Source organism: Brassica napus, chromosome C8 (genome assembly GCF_020379485.1).
Source record: "Brassica napus cultivar Da-Ae chromosome C8, Da-Ae, whole genome shotgun sequence".
NCBI classification, from domain to species: domain Eukaryota; kingdom Viridiplantae; phylum Streptophyta; class Magnoliopsida; order Brassicales; family Brassicaceae; genus Brassica; species Brassica napus.
Window position 1 is genome coordinate 17809671 of NC_063451.1, and position 17922 is coordinate 17827592.

Consider the following 17922-nt stretch of genomic DNA (forward strand, 5'->3'; position numbering starts at 1 on the left):
TGTACTACATATAAAAGTAATAAAAAAAGTGTACTATAAAAATATGGATGATGCTTCTCACGGTAATATTACTTATGATTATGAAACGCATAACCAATTAGACTTAGTTTTATATATATATATTGCTATTTTAAAAGTGGAATCAGATTATTTACCAATCTTATTCTATAACGTGAATGATATATGAAGAGTTAAAAGAATATTTCATGTGAATATCACTATTCTCAGTTTGTGTTAATAAATCTAATACCCAATTTAATGGTTTGTGTTTATTATATGACGTGAAAATAAGAGACGATGGATTGAGAATCTATTTGATGTAGTCTCCAATTTTCTGCTCGCAAAATCCCCTATATATTAATTGAAGATCATTTAAAAAGTTGTAACATTAAGTTTGTACTAATTAAAAAGAGATCATGCTTAAGTGTCACTTAATTAGGATGTCAATTTAGCTTACGTGATATCTTAAGAATCAATTGAAAAAAATGTTGGTCCAAATTCAATTACTAGAGAACATTATATTAACCCAAAATATACGAAGCGTGTATTATTTCCTTAAATAAAAGCTACAAAATTACCTAATATGAGACAATTAATGACTATGAATAATAAAGATTTGATAATAATTTTTGCATAATTCTTCATTTTTGTTTAATTTTATATTATTGAAAAAACAAGCAATCACATTAAACACATAATAAAAAATTAGATTTTTTTCTTTTATGTTATATTTTGAATTTTTTAAAATGATTTTAAATTACAAAAATGAGAAAACTTTATATGTTATATTTAAAATTTTTTAAAACGACTTTAAATTAAAAAATGAGGAAACCTTATATGTTATATTTTTTCTTATATATTATATTTTGAACTTTTTAAAACGAGTTTAAATTACAAAAATGTAAGTTTTCCTTAATCATACAACTAAAAGCATTAAAATGACATGTATTAATTCGATGATTGATCTAAAATCTTTCAAAACCATATGGAAAATAAAATTCAAAATAATTCAACTGTGGAAACAGTACTGTTCATTTTTTCAAGAATGTGTTCGGTGAAAAAAAATAAGATTTTGTGTCATAATTTGTTTAATGTCTAATCCGATCAACCCGTGATATATTAATTATAGTTTAGTTGTACAGTTTTTAATAAAAATTGATCCGGTACATCGGAAAAAAATTATATAACAACAACAAAAATATTTCATATGTATAAATAAAAAAATTAAATATATAAAAAAAGTTATCGATAATATATACAAATAAACTCACCCTGCGCAAGACGCAGGTTTTATCCTAGTTAGATGTATTGGTCGATTTAAAAAATTATGCGTAGCATAAGTTAGTGTGTAGATAATGTAATCATATAATTATTTATTTGTATGATTAAGAATACCCACATGTGGATCAAAATCTAAATTAATATGATTCTAAATTAATCTTAATTGGACCTTTTAAATTTTAAATGACTAACATTTTATCAATTGATAAAATAGAATTCAAAATAAATAGAGTAGATAATGCTTAAACATGATATATATTGTATAACCAAATTATTAAAGATTTTATATTTATTTTTCATAATAGTGAATAGGTCTAAATTTAAATGACAACTTATTTAAGTAAATAAAAAATAGGACTTTAAATTAATAGATTAGATAAAAAAAAAATATGGTTGGAGTTATCACGTCACAATTGCTCAAAGTATCCGTTGAACATGAAAAACTGGCAAATCTGTTGAATAGTTTTGGAATGGATTGGTTCTACAATGTCAACTCCTAGCGCCGCTGATTTTGATGAATTCTCCGAGATTTTCCCAGCAAAATCATCAATGTTGTCGGAGTCTTTCATCTTTAACCGATAAAACTTAGCCATTAACGTTTGAAGTCGTGTCTCCTTTACTCTTTCTGCTCCCATGTGTCTTGATTTGATCGCCTCCCACACCTTTTTTGCTGTATCAAGTTCTCCAACCTGGAGTATGAAAGCCTTTGGAATGGAATGAAACAACAAGGCCATAGCCATGTCATTCTTATCACCATCCGTAGACTCTGTTTCAATTACTTCCCAAACCTTATGCACTTTCAACGTTATCTTCATTCTCATAACCCATACAGTGTAGTTGCTCGAGGTGAGCATCAGACACTGTATAAAAGAGGGGCCTTCGCCTTCTTTCCTTCCTATAACTGAAATCAGTTCTCCCATATCTTCTTCCGAAGCTCTGATACCACTTATTGTATCAAACCTTGATCACACACACAACCATATCACGTTAAGATCACACACACACAAGTTAATTAGAATTCAACTCTTATTGCTTTCAAAAATAATCTCAAAACTAAAGCTCACAACTCATAAGTTATACCACACATTGGTATCTTCTTATATAACTCTTTATTTATCCTAAATTCATTAGGAATAAGACACTTAGATATTTCTTAATCTTTATAGATAAACATAACACAATAGGATTAGATAACTTGCATCACAAGCTATTTCAAGCTTATCCAACCAGAGAAGGCGGGTCTCTCTTTTCTCTTTTGCTCCAAAAGATTACACTGGCAAACCCACGGAGGTCTGTTTTAAGACTCTTACTAGATTTTGACCCGCGCTTTCAAAGCGCGGGTTTTTTTTGTTTTTTTTTTCAATTGACAAATATTTAGTAAATGTCACATTTTCATATATTTGTGTTTTATTTTATAAAAGACTTAAAAATTTTATCTTTATTTATCGTATTTCATTTTAAATGACTATTTATGTTAAAAAAATTAAACTTTATTTTTTTAATAAATTAAGTTGGTATAACTCTGATAAATTAATTTTATTATGGGGTTAATATTTTAATTAAAAAATTATATACTTTTAATAAAGATTTATACTTTTCAATAAAAAAATTCAATTATTTTTATGAATGCTTAAATTATATTAAGAAAAGAAAAAAATAATAATTAAGAATAGTTGAAAAAAAATTATTTGAACTTGGACTCAATGGTCCAAAGGAAAAAAAAAAGGTGAGAATTGAATCTGATTTTTTAATAGGCCCAAATGGCCCAAGAGAGATTTGATTTGGGCTGGATCCAAAAATAATGACCCAATATAGATTTGTTATTAATATTATTTAATTGCCCTTAATGAAACATGCAATGTTAGTGAAGGAAACATGCCCCTAAGGTAATTATGACAATAGGATCCTGCTTTAATAGTATAGATACTATTTATTCTCTAGTTCAAATTCATATTTGCTGCAAAACTCAAATTTTGTATTCAAATTGCCAGATTGTAGAATTTGTTGGAACTATTTTTTTAACATTATGGATAGTGTATTTATATGTCAAAAATGAATTTTTATTTGAATGAAAAATGGAGGTATGTGTGTGATTTGAGAAACTTGTATAAAGTATCAAATACACACATTGGATATTTGAATTTAGATTTTTTTTTTTTTTTTTTTTTTGTTAGTTGGACTTCATGTTCATTAACTTAATCTTATAAACAAAATATATGTTGATATTTTTTATTGATAAAATATAGAAAATAAATTCATTTTAAAGTATATTATTTAGTTTGAACGGGTCAAACAAAATAATTTTACTCTTTAATTTCTTGGTCAAAATGTGAAATAAATTCACATCATAATTGACAAGAATTAAAGACTTTTTTTTTACAGCAAACATTCACAAGAGTCAATTAGCGCACAATGGAGGTTTCATTTTTGTGTTGAAAAATGAAACTTGTGCTTCTCATTATTTTCTATAAAATGGTTTGCTAGCATTACAAAAATATACGCATCAACACCAAAAGAAAAGTTACATTCTCCTACTTTGAATAGTTATGTTACACTATAAGAACGTAAACATTATTGAAACCGCTATGACTGCCCCAGCTATCTTAGGTCCCCCTTATATTATAGCATTTTTTACAATGCTATAATATCGGAGACATACAATAGCGTTGTTTTTAGCTTGCTATGGTTAGTCAAACCTTATGATAGCTTTTGTTTTGAACGTAAACATATGTTCTGTTATAGTGATGTATCAATGCTATATCTATTATCGATTATGTGCTATTAGAACTTGTTCATAGAAATATGTTTTGTTGCTAATTATATTTAAATAAAAAAATATTTTATATTTCATTAATAAACAAAAATGTACTTACATCAGTACCACAAACATGTCTACATTTTCATCAAATCTTACACAAACATCATTACAAAATCAGAACTAAATATAAAGGGACTAAAAAACATGGGAACTAAATCAAAACCTTGCTCCTATTTTCTTCTTGGCCTTAGCCTGTATCTTACACCGAAAGAGTAGGGGATGCACCTTAATAATCTCCCGAGCTGGTGTTCCAAGAACCTGTAAAAAACAATCAGATGGGTTCAGCTGTTTGTGCTTTTGAATTAAGAATGGATCATAAGTACACTTCATAGCCTTTAAGTTTAAGACATGTATACTTACTTCTTCTTTATAACATACAAGTTAAGGAATATAAGAACATTTTAGAAATGTCTCACCTTAAGGTTTTCTGCAGTTAGAGCTTTGTCGTCTACGGTGGTATAAGGCGATATAGGTATTATACCGACTACCACTGCTGAGATCATGCCACAATACATAAAACTTCGTTGGTGTGCACATTTGTCTGAAAATTCGGCCATCTTGCCGAGGAACTGTCAAGAACTGGCAAGTGTGCTTCTCGCGAGAGCTTCTCAGCTTCATTTAGTACCAACACTGACAGAATCAGAAAGAAACAAACGCACAGCATTACCTTGAGGACTGAAGAACAACAGTATCAGTACACGAATATGAGTTAATGAAAAGAGTGGAATGTTAACATTACCTCGAGAAAAGTCTTACTAGAGAATCACTTCACTATCTTGAAGTCAGATTCATTACACAGCACATAGACGTTTCAAGTCAGATTCATTACACATCGTAGAGAATCTTCAAGTCATAATTTTTAAGGGAAAACAACAACAAAAAATAAATCAGAACATGTAGTTTAAAACCAAATCTGCTTTATGAGACATGCATAGAAAAATCGAAAAGAGTATAAGCAAGTGAAGAGAAGTGATTCGTACCTTGAGAATCTGCGACTCTCATGCTTCTGCCACTCCCAGGAGAGTTCTAGTCTTGAATCTAAAGAGAAACCAGAGGTGAATACTGATAAAATATAACTTGTATTAAATAATTGGAGAAAACAGTAACAACAACCCAAAAAGCTCTCAGTTAGTAAGACACGAGAGATATGGAGAGAAACAAATTAATAGGCAGCAATGGAGATTCCTCCCAGATTCACCACATTTTGAGAGTATCTCCATCCAAAGTTCAGACCTTTATGTTCAACTCTAGTTGTTAACCGTAAAAGACAGTGAATAGAGTGTAAGCAAGTGATGAGAAGTGATTCCTACCTTTAGGATCTGCAACTATCATTCTTCTTTTTCCTATTTCAAGGATCTGCAACAAAGCAAACACATCAATAGCAATCGGAAAGACACCAAAATACGAAAGAGAATCAGGTATCACCTCAGCTTCTTTTTTCCGTCGCGTCTTCTTCCTCGGCCATCTCCAACACCACTCCGCTTCTTCTTCCGTCAGTCTCCAAATCCCAATCAGAAACAATACCATCTTTGATAGGTGACAAGATCTGGTGAGTCAGAAAAAATAACTTGCAGTTAACTAATAACTTCACACATTTAATATTAAATCAAAAGAGGAAAAAGATAATAACCTCCATATGATCCTTGCGGTAATTCAAGGCTTGAGATCCAACATAGAGATTACGTTTACCCTTCTCCTTTTCAGACTTTGAATCCTTGGAATTTGAATTTGTCTTTGAAGAATCAACATCGACATCCATATCCATTGCCACTACTCCATCTACTGCCCAAACAACCTTATGAACACATGAGAAGAACCCTAAGTTAGTAACTAATGTGTCTGAAGAAACAAGGGACTAAAACGCAAATATATACGAACACCAAGCTCTGGCGAAAAAAGGATTGAGCTTTACGGAAGGGAAAACACGGCCTTTGGGAGCATCTTTGCCGGTGTAGCCAGCCTTGCAAGTGTACGAATCCAAGGCAAACACTATAGCTGACACTTCATCTGTGGAACAAACCCACCATGGAAAGATTCAGACTTTATAACAAGAATATCATCAGGGAGAGGAAAAAGAAGAAATTCAAGGGTTAGAAGAGAAACCCACCTCCGCCGAACATGTCTGTTGGAGAGCTAATCAGAGGGTTTTAACACGGGACAGGGCTCTCTGTAAATTCGGGGTCAACACAAAACGAAAATTAGGGTTTGGTACAAACATCGTCCACCAAAAACACAGATCTAAAATAGAAATTGACTTTTGAGGAAGGAGGGAGGTGAAACAGAGAGAAGAGACAGACTCTGAGAGAGAGAGAGATCGAGAGAAGTTACGGGGATTAGGGTTTGTTCTCCAGAGAGAGAGAGAGCTCTCCGTCATTCTATTTTTTTTTGTTTACTTTCTATGTGGAGACTATTTTTTTTACCATTAAATAGCTTAAGTGTTACATTCAAGAGGGAAACAATTTAGTATTCGGCGGTTTTCAAAATTTTCACTAAGTATAGGCGGTATGCCTGCTTTTTTATTCTCACTTGTTAATTTTTCACTACAGCATTAATTTACTGCTATGAATATGTTCCGAAATCGAAAAATTTATCTATCATAGCAGTTTGAAAATCAATGCTATCCTACGGTGCTATCAATTCCGTTTTTTCTTGTAGTGAAATTAATACCTTTTTTTAATTTTGTGTTTGTGATTACAACACAAAGTTAGGTTTGACAGATTCTGTTTTTCAGTGATGGTAAATAAAACCATATGCAGTTGTATCATGTGAATCTTAACGCTATGAAACCATCACACTACGGGCGTTTAAAGATTTAAGGAAAGAGATTAACCCTCTTGACTCTGCAATTCTTCTTTATTCGTTTACTATGGGTTGTCTGTGCTTCGTGCAGAATATTTTTTTATTGTTCTTAAATATGATTTTTTGATGATATGATTATGTGGTCAGTATTTATTTGTGAAGATCATTATTTGATGTTTTATTATGTTATGTACTAGTAGGTGATAAGTTAATATATTATGTGTTTGTCCTTTTAAAAATGTATTGTTGTATGTATAATACTACTTGTTAGTGATGAAGTGAGTTTCTGATGTAAAACATATTGAATTTTAATAAGTTTGTATTTAGGCATTTGTTGATTTTAAGATTAACGACGTCAAAATTGTATTTTAGTATTTCACATTTTTGAACATTACTCTTTTTCCCTGTTCTAAAACGCAGACGCCTAGCCGATTAGGTGCCTGGCTCGGTGCTCGGCGGCAAGCAACCACGACGAATAGGTCCAATACGACTCTACTACTCGGTTGACCAACTAATCGGTCAATTAACCGGTTTGGAACCGATTTTTAACCGCCTAAAACACCAAACAAATTTAAACTACTGGGCTTCTGGTGGACATGTAATTGAAAACCAGATGCAATTTTTGAAGCCAACCCTGAATGACTACTTATAGGCATCTTCATCAGCTTCCCTCTTTATAGTTTACCGATGTGGGACTCTATTTCATGTGTTTCTAAAACTCTTTTTACCTAAAATTGAAAAAGTACTACCCGAGGTTCAAACCCAGTACCTTATACAGCATCAACATCATCGAACACCAATACACCAAGGCGTGTTTTGATGTTTAGGCATATATTTCCGTATATATAAACATTGTTTCAACAAAAAATAAAAATATGACACTTACCTTTGCTAATAATTAACTTTTGTTAAACAAAATAAATATAAATTTTGATAATAACATACAAAAAACTATTACATTCTACTATATTTATATAATATATTTAATTTAAATATTATAATAAATAAAATAATAATAAAACTAGTCCTCGCGTATACCCTGAGTAATCCCCGAGTTTTTGATAATTCGCTAGGCCTGAGACTGCCGCCCGACTAGCGCCTAGCGTAGTTCCGAACATGGCTCTTTTTAGGTGTTTTTTGCACTCTCCCCCATCTTTTGACCTTGAGCCATCACCATATATGTATTTTGTTTACCTCTCCGGTGTGCAGTGATTCTCACTATCACTGGGAAAAGACTCACATCCGTGCTCTTGTTTTTCCTCACCTTTTTTTAGTGAGATTATCTGATATTTGTTATAGATCAGACATATTAGTTTCATGTTGTGGGGTTTTTTCTTACGGCGTTGTATGTTATTTCGGTCAATATTGGTCCTCTTTTTCCTTAGGTTTTGGCTAAGGTTAGAAACTACATCTCGTTGGGTTGGGTCAGAGTTTAGTTGTCATTGATGTTGTTTTCTTCGTCGCTGGTTTACCGTCAATAGTCTCTGCTCGTCTTGGTTTTCAAGCTCGGGTTTTTGGTGATCTGACTTCTATGCACTTTTTCATAGTTCGAGGATGGCTCCACGGTTTGTTGATTTCATTTTGTCTCCTTTTATCTAATTGTTCTCTCATCTCGTTGCACCTTTCATCGCTGATCACGTCTCTTGTGGCTCTCCCTTTCGCCATATTTGCTACTCCGTGTTTTGATAGTGTTTTTCTCTGTGTATGCTTTGTACGATTGGAAGGTTGTTTATGGTCTCAAGCTTAAGCTTTGGTTTCTCGGTGGTTGGCTTCCATTCTCCCCCACTCAGGTTGTTTATTTTCTTCTCATGCATCTTTTGGTGTAGGTGTGCGGAGTTAGTCTTTTAGATTTTTGGTTTCTTCTATTCAGAGTTTTGTGGTTCTTCGCTGGTATGAGCGCCTTGTATGTGTTTGTTTAGTTTGTGAGGTGCTTCTTATCTTTTAGCTGGTAGTTGTGTTTCCGGTGCTTTAGACATACGGTTTTTTTTTTGTGGTGACTTTGTTTTTCCAATGATTATTCTTTATCTGGCCCGCTTTTTTAGTTTTTTTTGCGCTGGTGCTTGATCTCGATCATTTGTGTTCCGAGGATTACTTTATCTCATATTTTATCTTTTTACATTTTTCTTAAATCTGTTTGTTCTAGTGAAGACATTCTATGGTAAGATGAAATATGTTAGTGTTCTTTGTTGATCTTTTTTCAGCTTCAAATCTTTATTGAGGTAGTGTTACTATGATATTTTACTTTTTCTTTCTGACTGTGGAAGGTTTATGTCTAGATTATGTATTGCACTCTAGTTTCTTCTTATTAGTTTGGTCATTTTATATTTTTAATAGTTAAACAAATATATAATTTGTAAATTAAATAATAGAAAATGGCATAAAATAATAAAATAAAAAACTATGTTATATTTAGTTTTGAATAAATTAAATGTGTAAAATATATTTCTATTATTTTATTTATTTCTTTATTCATCTTGAATTTTAGTGAACAATAAAATAGATTATCAAACTTCATACGATAATAGTTAGTGCGAAAATGATTAGGTAGTTCATGATTAGAATTAGAAAATACTTGGCCAAATTGCAATAATGTAAAAGAAGAAGAACCTAAAATATAAAAAAAAATACATGGATGACACGTGTCGGAAAAATCTCATGCCACTTGTTAGAAGAATGGAAAAAACTAACTTTATATATATTAAACAAATATATAATTTGTAAATTAAATAATAGAAAATGGCATAAAATAATAAAATAAAAAAAACTATGTTATATTTAGTTTTGAATAAATTAAATGTGTAAAATATATTTCTATTATTTTATTTATTTCTTTATTCATCTTGAATTTTAGTGAACAATAAAATAGATTATCAAACTTCATACGATAATAGTTAGTGCGAAAATGATTAGGTAGTTCATGATTAGAATTAGAAATACTTGGCCAAATTGCAATAATGTAAAAGAAGAAGAACCTAAAATGTAAAAAAAAATACATGGATGACACGTGTCGCAAAAATCTCCTGCCACTTGTTAGAAGAATGGAAAAAACTAACTTTATATATATAGATTTTAGTATTGTAATTTTAATTTTTGTTTTTATTATTTTTACAAATATCAATTGTCCTTATTGCAGTAAAATATGGTTCATATACTCTTAAATCTTAAAATATTATTTATGCTTTCGCACTAACAATACTGATATTTGTTAAAGTATTTTTTTTCTTAAGAGCAGGTTGATCTATGTTCGAAACAGGTGCCAGAATCAATTTGGATCTGTTGTTGCGTCAAGTTTTCTTATCATCACGCTTACATTTTTTTTTTTTGCATGATCCGTTGAATTATATAAATTAATTCGTATGATTCTCTGCAATTTATTATAATTGCATATGGCAATATCTCTCCGTTTACTAAAGCTTGTTTAGGTTTATGAGAATAGTATGCAAGATTCTCTCTGCTTATTGGTTTAGAATAAGCAAATTTTGTGATTTTATGAATTGCATATGATTATTGACTTCTAGTTTTCTGAAGTTGATTACTAATCAGGCGTTTATGATGTCGAGAACTTAAACTTTTTGTTTAATTTACAAGCACATAAAGATGATTAAATAAAAGCGTTATTTCTCATATGTTAATGCTTTGACTGTTTGATAATATCAAGAACAAGTAACAATTTTTGTTTTATTGTTACAGATTCTTTGGTGGAAAATGAAATAACTTAATTTAATTATGAAGCACATATTTGACCATGAGAGAAAATTTTCTTTTTAGCTCCAATGGTAAAATATACCAATGTTTGGTCCTTATGGGATCAAGTACTACGGATGAAAATTGATTTTGTGAGTGGACCCCCCAAATTAAGTTTGGGAAATATCTGCCACATATAAATCATTTACCATACGAAATAAAATGTGTTGATACTAATAAAAACATTTATATTTCGTTGTTGCTTAAATGCAAGTTGTAAAAAGATTGACCATGCAAAAACAATGAGAATTCTAAAACCAATATGACTGGAACTGACATGTATATTGTAGTTTATAAAATCAATATAGTTGAGAATAATCATATAAAATGGTGGTTTTGATGGTACAAAAAGAATATTTTGTAATGATATGTATATTTTCTAAAAAAATAAAAATATGTTTTGGAAAAATAAAAATCATATATAAGTTGGATTAATTAATCAACTTAAGAGAACTTTGAAAATAATTATATGAAAATATGAATTTCTAAGAACGAAACACATTTTTAAGAAAATTGTAATAATTTTCGAAATTCCTTTTTTTATTTAAATCTAAAGGAGCTGTAGATTGACTTTCTAAACTCTTAAGAGATGTTAAATGCATATATGCATATTTTGAGTTATCTCAAGAAATGTGGAGGAAGTTTTGCTTACCATAAAGTTGTTGGCAAAAGCCCAAATGAACTTAGGGGGATGTATTGAAATGTGGATTTTAAAAGTTTGGGTGGATTTGAAAAAATATTGGAGTTTGAAGAGATTTGGGTTAAATCCCAAAACGATGGGTGGGATTTAAAAAAAGGAAAATAGATTTGGATAGGATTTTTTTAAAATTTCAGAGTACTTGAGATCATTTGAACTTAAATTTCAGAGTACTTTTCAAAGTCCAATTATTTTAAAACATGAAGTAATCACTATTTTTTCCAACAGAGTAAAAACGTGAAATTTCAATATTTTGTCTTCTTCCTTCGTTTGTGAGAATGAGAGAGAGAGAGAGAGCTATAGATCAAAGTATGCAGATACTCTTCCATATCCAACTTCCTGAGGTTGACTCATCGAGATCCCAAAAGCAAGAAAATCCAATGGCATATTACATAATCAATTCGTCTTGTACTTCTTCCAATTCAATCTCTGCAACAAGTTTGAACAGCAGTCTCTTGACAATATTCAAGAAAGCTCCAGAACTTACTAAAAGCCAATATAATAGATCAAAATTGTTTATCAAAAAACAAATTCATAAACCATAACATGAAAGATAAATTTAAAAACATAGTAGCAGAGATAACATCTAAAAACAACGTAAACTGTTGCTGCATCAAGATCCCATATGCATAGCATCTGTCCACATGGTTGCTGCTATATTTGCTCTCCAATTATTAGCATTCACTCTTTGTTGTTCTTGAGTGCCATTTTGAACATCATCATCCATGTTCTCATCTTCACCTATTTCTTGAACATCACTTTCATTATCATCAGCGACAACAACTTCTTCAGGAAACACGTCTGAACGACATTCTTAAAGAAGATAATTATGTAAAACAACACATGCAAGAACTAACTCTGCTTGTGTTTTATATGGAAATGGTGGAGCAGATTTGAAGATGATGAATCTTGACTTAAAGATGCCAAAAATTCTCTCAATCACATTTCGCAAGGATGAATGACGATGATTGAACAACTCATTTTGATTCACAGGATCTTTGCCTTGTCCCCTAAAATCTTGAAGATGATAGCGAATACTTCGAAATGGAGCCAGAAAATTACGACGATTGGCGTATCCACAGTCGACTAAATACAATTTTCCTGAAATCATATAACATATACAAATAATTTTAAGAAAATACAAAAATAATACATCAATATTTTAATCATAAGAACCAGACATACCTTCTGGAACTTGTAATCTAGTTAGAATTTCTTGTTAAAGCATCTTGTAATACTTTAGCATCATGAGCTGAACCTTCCCATCCACTAAGAACATATATAAATTCTAAATCAAAATTGCATGCAGCTAAAACATTTTGTGATAGTTGTCCTTTTCGATTGCGGTAGCTAGATGAATCCTTTCCACTTATCATCGCAAGAATATGCGTTCCATCAATAGCTCCTACACAATCCTAATAAAATATAGAAACATGTAAATTTTTTTGCGGTATTTAAAAAATGCATAAGAGAAGAACTACATGTACCTTAAAATAAGGATAGAATCGTGTGCTATCTCTTATCTTTGGAGGCACTGTTGTTTCAGGCTTGGCCATGTAACTTGGAGCAAGTGCGTTTAACACTTTCAGAATTGTATGAAAACTCGTACTTATTGAGAATCTTGACCTCTTGAATCTATCTTGAGCCTGAATATACCTTGAGTTTTGACCAACAATGAACAAAAAGGTGGCTAGCATTTCTTCAACTGAAACATATCTTGTATCTTTTAATCCCATCTTTACTCTTATAATAGAGCATAACTTCAAAAACACATCCGGATACATACGATATAGATGTCGAAAATGTTTAGGATCTTCAACCAAAGCATTTTGTATGTATTCATGTCCAAGTGTTGTAGTTGATCTTCTAATTGCACGTTGTATTTGTGGAATACGTGAAGCGACATTACGTACCTTCACAATGATAGAAAAGACCAGTAAGAGAATATCAACGTCTATCTTGAAATTTGACATCTTTTTTCTCTCTTTCCTAACTTGTATCTCTTCATTTGCATTAACAATATGAGCCATTGAAATCTCTGCACAAAAACATAAATAACAAGTCATAAGAAACTGTCTAATTGGTGAACAAAGTGTGAAATAATGCTAGATACTCACGTAATATAAAGCGGCGGTGATGAACTTTAGCTAGAGAAGAAGAGGACAAATAAATAAGGTTACACAAATCATTAAGGAATCGTATCCTAACGAATTAGCCGCCAAATTTAGCCGCCAAAATCAATGTTTACTTTGAACAGAATATACTACTTTCCTATGTAAAATATAATTATACCATTGTAGGAGAAAACAAGAAGATAGTGCCGTATATAAATAAATAAAATTAGACCATTGTAGTAAAAAAAACAAAAACCATAACATATAAAGAACAAAAATCATAACAATTCTGCAAAGAAGAAACAAAATCATAGCTAAAGTAATAATAAAAACTCAACTTTAAAGAAATAAAAACTCCAAGATGACGAACTATCTTTAGAACTCCGATCATGTTACTTCAGCCACTTGGTTTACGGAGATTTCTTTTAATCCATCCACAACGATCTGTTATGGACATATTCACGAAACCAGATTTCATGCCTAAGGTGTGAACAAGGGTCATCGCCTCATAACGCAAATCATCATCCAAGTCAGGAATTTCCTTGATAGCATCCCAAACATTGTTAGCTTTGTCTTCAGCTTCTTTTTCTTCAGCTTCCTTCACCCATCTTTTCTGAATCATGTCAAAAATTTGGCTACTGATTTCTGTAACTTCCTCACAAACCCTTTCCGAGTTATATGCATCCGTCCTAGCTTTCTTTCTATGTGAAAGCTTTTCTCCAATGCTTTTTCTTGATGAAGGTTCACATGTTTGCTGGTGTTCTATTCCTCCTCCCTCATCTATCACGTGGACAAAATCATTATCATTTGTCTTCTCGTTCTCTTCAAATTGATAGGATCCTGCATCAACAGAATCACCTAGTCCCACAGCATTCTGCCCAGTTGCAGTATTCTGTTCAAATATAGTCCTTAGCTCTTCAAAATCTTCAAACGAATCATCACGCAAATATTTATTATTTGGATGAGCCTATTAAAAAAAAGATCACTATAATAAGAATCATATGTAAACAACACCAACATAAGCATGAATTTCATATTATAATTTTTTACCTGCAGATAGACCTTCCATACTTCATCATCTGCTGTGATTTTTTTCGTTTCAGAGTCCCACCCAAAACCAGAACTACAACGAAGAAAATCTGCAAACACTTGGTACCTACCCTTCAAGATTTTCATCCTATTTTTATACTGACCGTAGGTTTTTTTAGATCCAACTTCTTGTTGTAGAGTTGTTAGTATTCTGGATTCGACCGTCAGTTTGTTGAATTTGCCGCTGGCATCACGAAAACCTTGATTGATTGCATCCACTAGTAACCTCAATAACAACTTGTGCTCAGGTCCAGACCATGAGTGGTATTGACCTTTACCTTTTACGTCTTTTGGATCTCCCATTGTTTGGAAGGTAACTAGTCATATAACAACACAAGATTATAAGAACCAAGATAATAAATCTATAGTCTTTGTAAAACCATATCTAAAATAGTGAATTAACTGGTTTTATATTGATCGTCAAAAGACTCAAACCCATAAAAGGAACAATATTCAAAGACAAACATCATCCAAATTCATGAAACTAAACAAAATAATGAAACCAATCTGAAACTACACATTCCAGTAAGCCAAAGTGATGAAAAAGAATACTCACTTTGACAAATAAAAGAGATGATTGATGCTCGTATCCTATCAGTTTTGTAAGCTCTTCTCCATGTTACTGATTTTATATATATGTGCATACCTACCTAAACCCTAATTAAACAACTAAACGAAAAAAACCCATCTTATTATTCAATTTTCTAAGGAGCAGCCCATAAAGATATCAACAAGAAGCATATTTATCCACAACAAAAATTAGAAAATCAGCATTGCGTGCCTTGGCTTGCATACTTGTCAAGCAGTACCTTAGCTTGCATACTTGGAAGGACAGAACCAAAGCTCTAATCTACTACCTTAGCTTTCATACTTGGCAAGCAGTCTCGTAGAAGAATACTTCCTCAAGCTTTTGAGTTTGGAGAGTTGAAGCAAAGATTATTTGGGTGAACCAAAGCTGTAGAAAAAATAGAGAAGCAAAGAGAGTCACGATCAAAAACCTAACATAGTTTTCAACCTCACAAACATTAGTTGACCATAGAGTAGAACATGAAAAGAACAAATAAACTTTACTAGACTTGCTTATACTCTTCAGGATCAAAAGGTTTGTTGTCAAAATCTTCTCTGTCTTGTGTATAACATGGGATTTTAAAAACAGAACCAAAACAGAGAAGATTTTGACAACATACCTTTTGATAGAACACCAAAGGAACAAATCAATCGACGTGTGCCTTAGCTCAACCTCAGATTCTTCAGAGCACAAAAACTTTTTCTCGGATCCAACGAAAAGCTCGAGACGAAATCAAATCTAACAATCAAAGGGCTCCCTTCAGGTTTGAGAGACTCCAAAATCGAATCTTTGGCTTCCAAAATTGTCCACTTGGGTATTGATTCATGAACAAGAGGGAATCGAAAGTTCAGTACTTTTCTGGAAAGCTTCGTCTCTGATCTCTCGCTTCCTTGTTCTCTCTCTGTTCTCATAGGCGTGGTCAATTTTTTATTTGATTTTGGGTATTTCCAAATAACAGGTACAATGGTGGGATTTGTGTAACGATAGTTTTGACTGAAAATAACAAAAAAAATAGTTTCAAATCCATTTCATAAAGTTTTTCTTTTAAAATTGTTTATCATTGAATAACAGTAGATTTGATTTACTTTTGGTAAATTGTTAATTGAATAACAGTGGATTACAAGTGATTTAAGCTACTTTAGATAAATGTCATATTCAATAACACAGGATTTGAAGAAAAAAATATAAATCATTAGTTGAATAACAGGAAATTTTAAAGAAATACCAAAACACTTTAAAATACTCAATTCAATACACTCCCCTTAGTGATAGTTATCGCAATATGATTTAAAAAAAAAAACTAGTGTCATACACTGAGTTTTGTGTATAATGGTTAATCTACTTTATTAAAATAGAAGTACTAATAAAAAATTACCATAAGACTTACAACTTAATTACAATACAATGCCATTGAAGTAATTAATAAATTTAAATCTAAATTAATTTTTTTCCCTAAATCTATTCCACAACAAATTCATGATAAATATTACAGTTAATGCACATTAATACTATAAACCTTAATATGTAAAGTAGAAAACTTCTTTCCATAAATTCGTGGGTATTATCATCTATTAATAACTTTTATTATATTTTTCAAAATTTTATTGTTAATGAAATCAATTAACAATATTTAAAAAATTTAAAAGATATGCCGTATTGGGAATAAAAACTTAATAATGAGAACATATTTAAAAAGATCTATTTTAGTTGATAATTCTAAATTTATACCTAATTAAAATTTTCAAATAACCAATTTGACTAATCTATTTAATTGACGATATTGTTTTAGATATATATAACTAAAATGCTATTAGAAAATTATTTTAAAATTATGTATGATATTACATATGTTCAATTGAATTTTACCTTAAATTAGTTTTCTTTAGTAAGGATTTGAATTATTAGATTTGGTAATAACATGTACATTTAAGTATTAGTATAAAAAAAATTAAAAACACCTAAGATTTTTCTTATGAGAAAATTGTAATAGGTAAAGTTTCAAAAGAATATTCTTCAAGTTTTCTATGTAAAGAAAAACATTTAAACAAGATAACAATGTTCTAAAAAAAAAGTTCATATAAAATAAAAATCCTACATATAATAAAATGTTAAAGTCAATAAGTTACAATAAAATTAATTTGATAATAATATAAATACAAGAAATGTAATTACTCATTCTACCAAATTACTCATTTTAATAAGTATAATATAAATATTTTACTAAAAATACATGACGAATATTTATATATCAGGTTGAGAAATTAAAAATTAAGACTACTTATATAACGGGTTGAAAATTTAAATATAGTTATCATTTATGACCAAAAACCTATCAAAACATCTCAAATATTATTTTCGCATATGTATTTTAGTTTTTTTTTAAAAAATCCAGGTAATCCGGACACCCCGGAGGGAACCCGACTAGCGCCTAAGTACACCTCCGTAGAAGGCATCCTGGAGGGCCGCCTTTTTCACCCCATTTTAATCGACGGTGGCCAGCGGGATTCGAACCCGAGTCCGTATTGGGGCCAAAGCTCCCTCAAGACCACTGGACCGTCCTCGCTTGGTTTATATATTTTAGTTTATGGAAAACACATACATAAACTAAAAATAAACTAAAATATATATTTTAAGTATTATGCATAATGTCATAATAAAAAAATACATAATATGTGAAAAAATAAATATGTATTATATTATTTATAGAAAACAAAAATATATTTCTAAAAAATGAAAAAGTGGTTTCTCTTTTTTACTCGGAACTCAAATGTTGTAAATAATTCTTTCTAACCGCGTATCAAACCCGACCAAT

At 30.9% G+C, this 17922-nt stretch overlaps 2 protein-coding genes across 6 annotated transcripts; both read right to left on the bottom strand.

Moving 5' to 3' along the window:
• Positions 1-4109: 4109 nt before the first annotated feature.
• LOC106412164 (actin-related protein 4-like) lies at positions 4110-6517 on the bottom strand. Of its 5 annotated transcripts, none has more exons than XM_013853056.3 (10): positions 6428-6517; positions 6207-6266; positions 6012-6106; positions 5730-5894; positions 5525-5645; positions 5410-5455; positions 5080-5137; positions 4839-4942; positions 4516-4729; positions 4110-4357 (listed from the first exon to the last, which is right to left on the bottom strand). In XM_013853056.3, exons 2-5 carry the CDS (start codon positions 6217-6219, stop codon positions 5526-5528), a joined length of 393 nt encoding a protein of 130 aa, XP_013708510.1. In that variant the 5' UTR covers positions 6220-6266; positions 6428-6517; the 3' UTR covers positions 4110-4357; positions 4516-4729; positions 4839-4942; positions 5080-5137; positions 5410-5455; position 5525. The 5 variants fall into 5 exon arrangements, with proteins under 5 accessions (XP_013708510.1, XP_013708512.1, XP_048622178.1 ...); XM_013853058.3 differs by having other exon boundaries at positions 6355-6498; XM_048766221.1 differs by having other exon boundaries at positions 5410-5442; positions 6207-6501.
• A 1379-nt stretch (positions 6518-7896) lies between these two features.
• LOC125591772 (uncharacterized protein At2g29880-like) lies at positions 7897-16359 on the bottom strand. Its single transcript, XM_048766607.1, has 3 exons — positions 15099-16359; positions 14504-14859; positions 7897-14420 (listed from the first exon to the last, which is right to left on the bottom strand). Exons 1-3 carry the CDS (start codon positions 15184-15186, stop codon positions 13851-13853), a joined length of 1014 nt encoding a protein of 337 aa, XP_048622564.1. The 5' UTR covers positions 15187-16359; the 3' UTR covers positions 7897-13850.
• Between the last annotated feature and the right edge of the window lie 1563 nt (positions 16360-17922).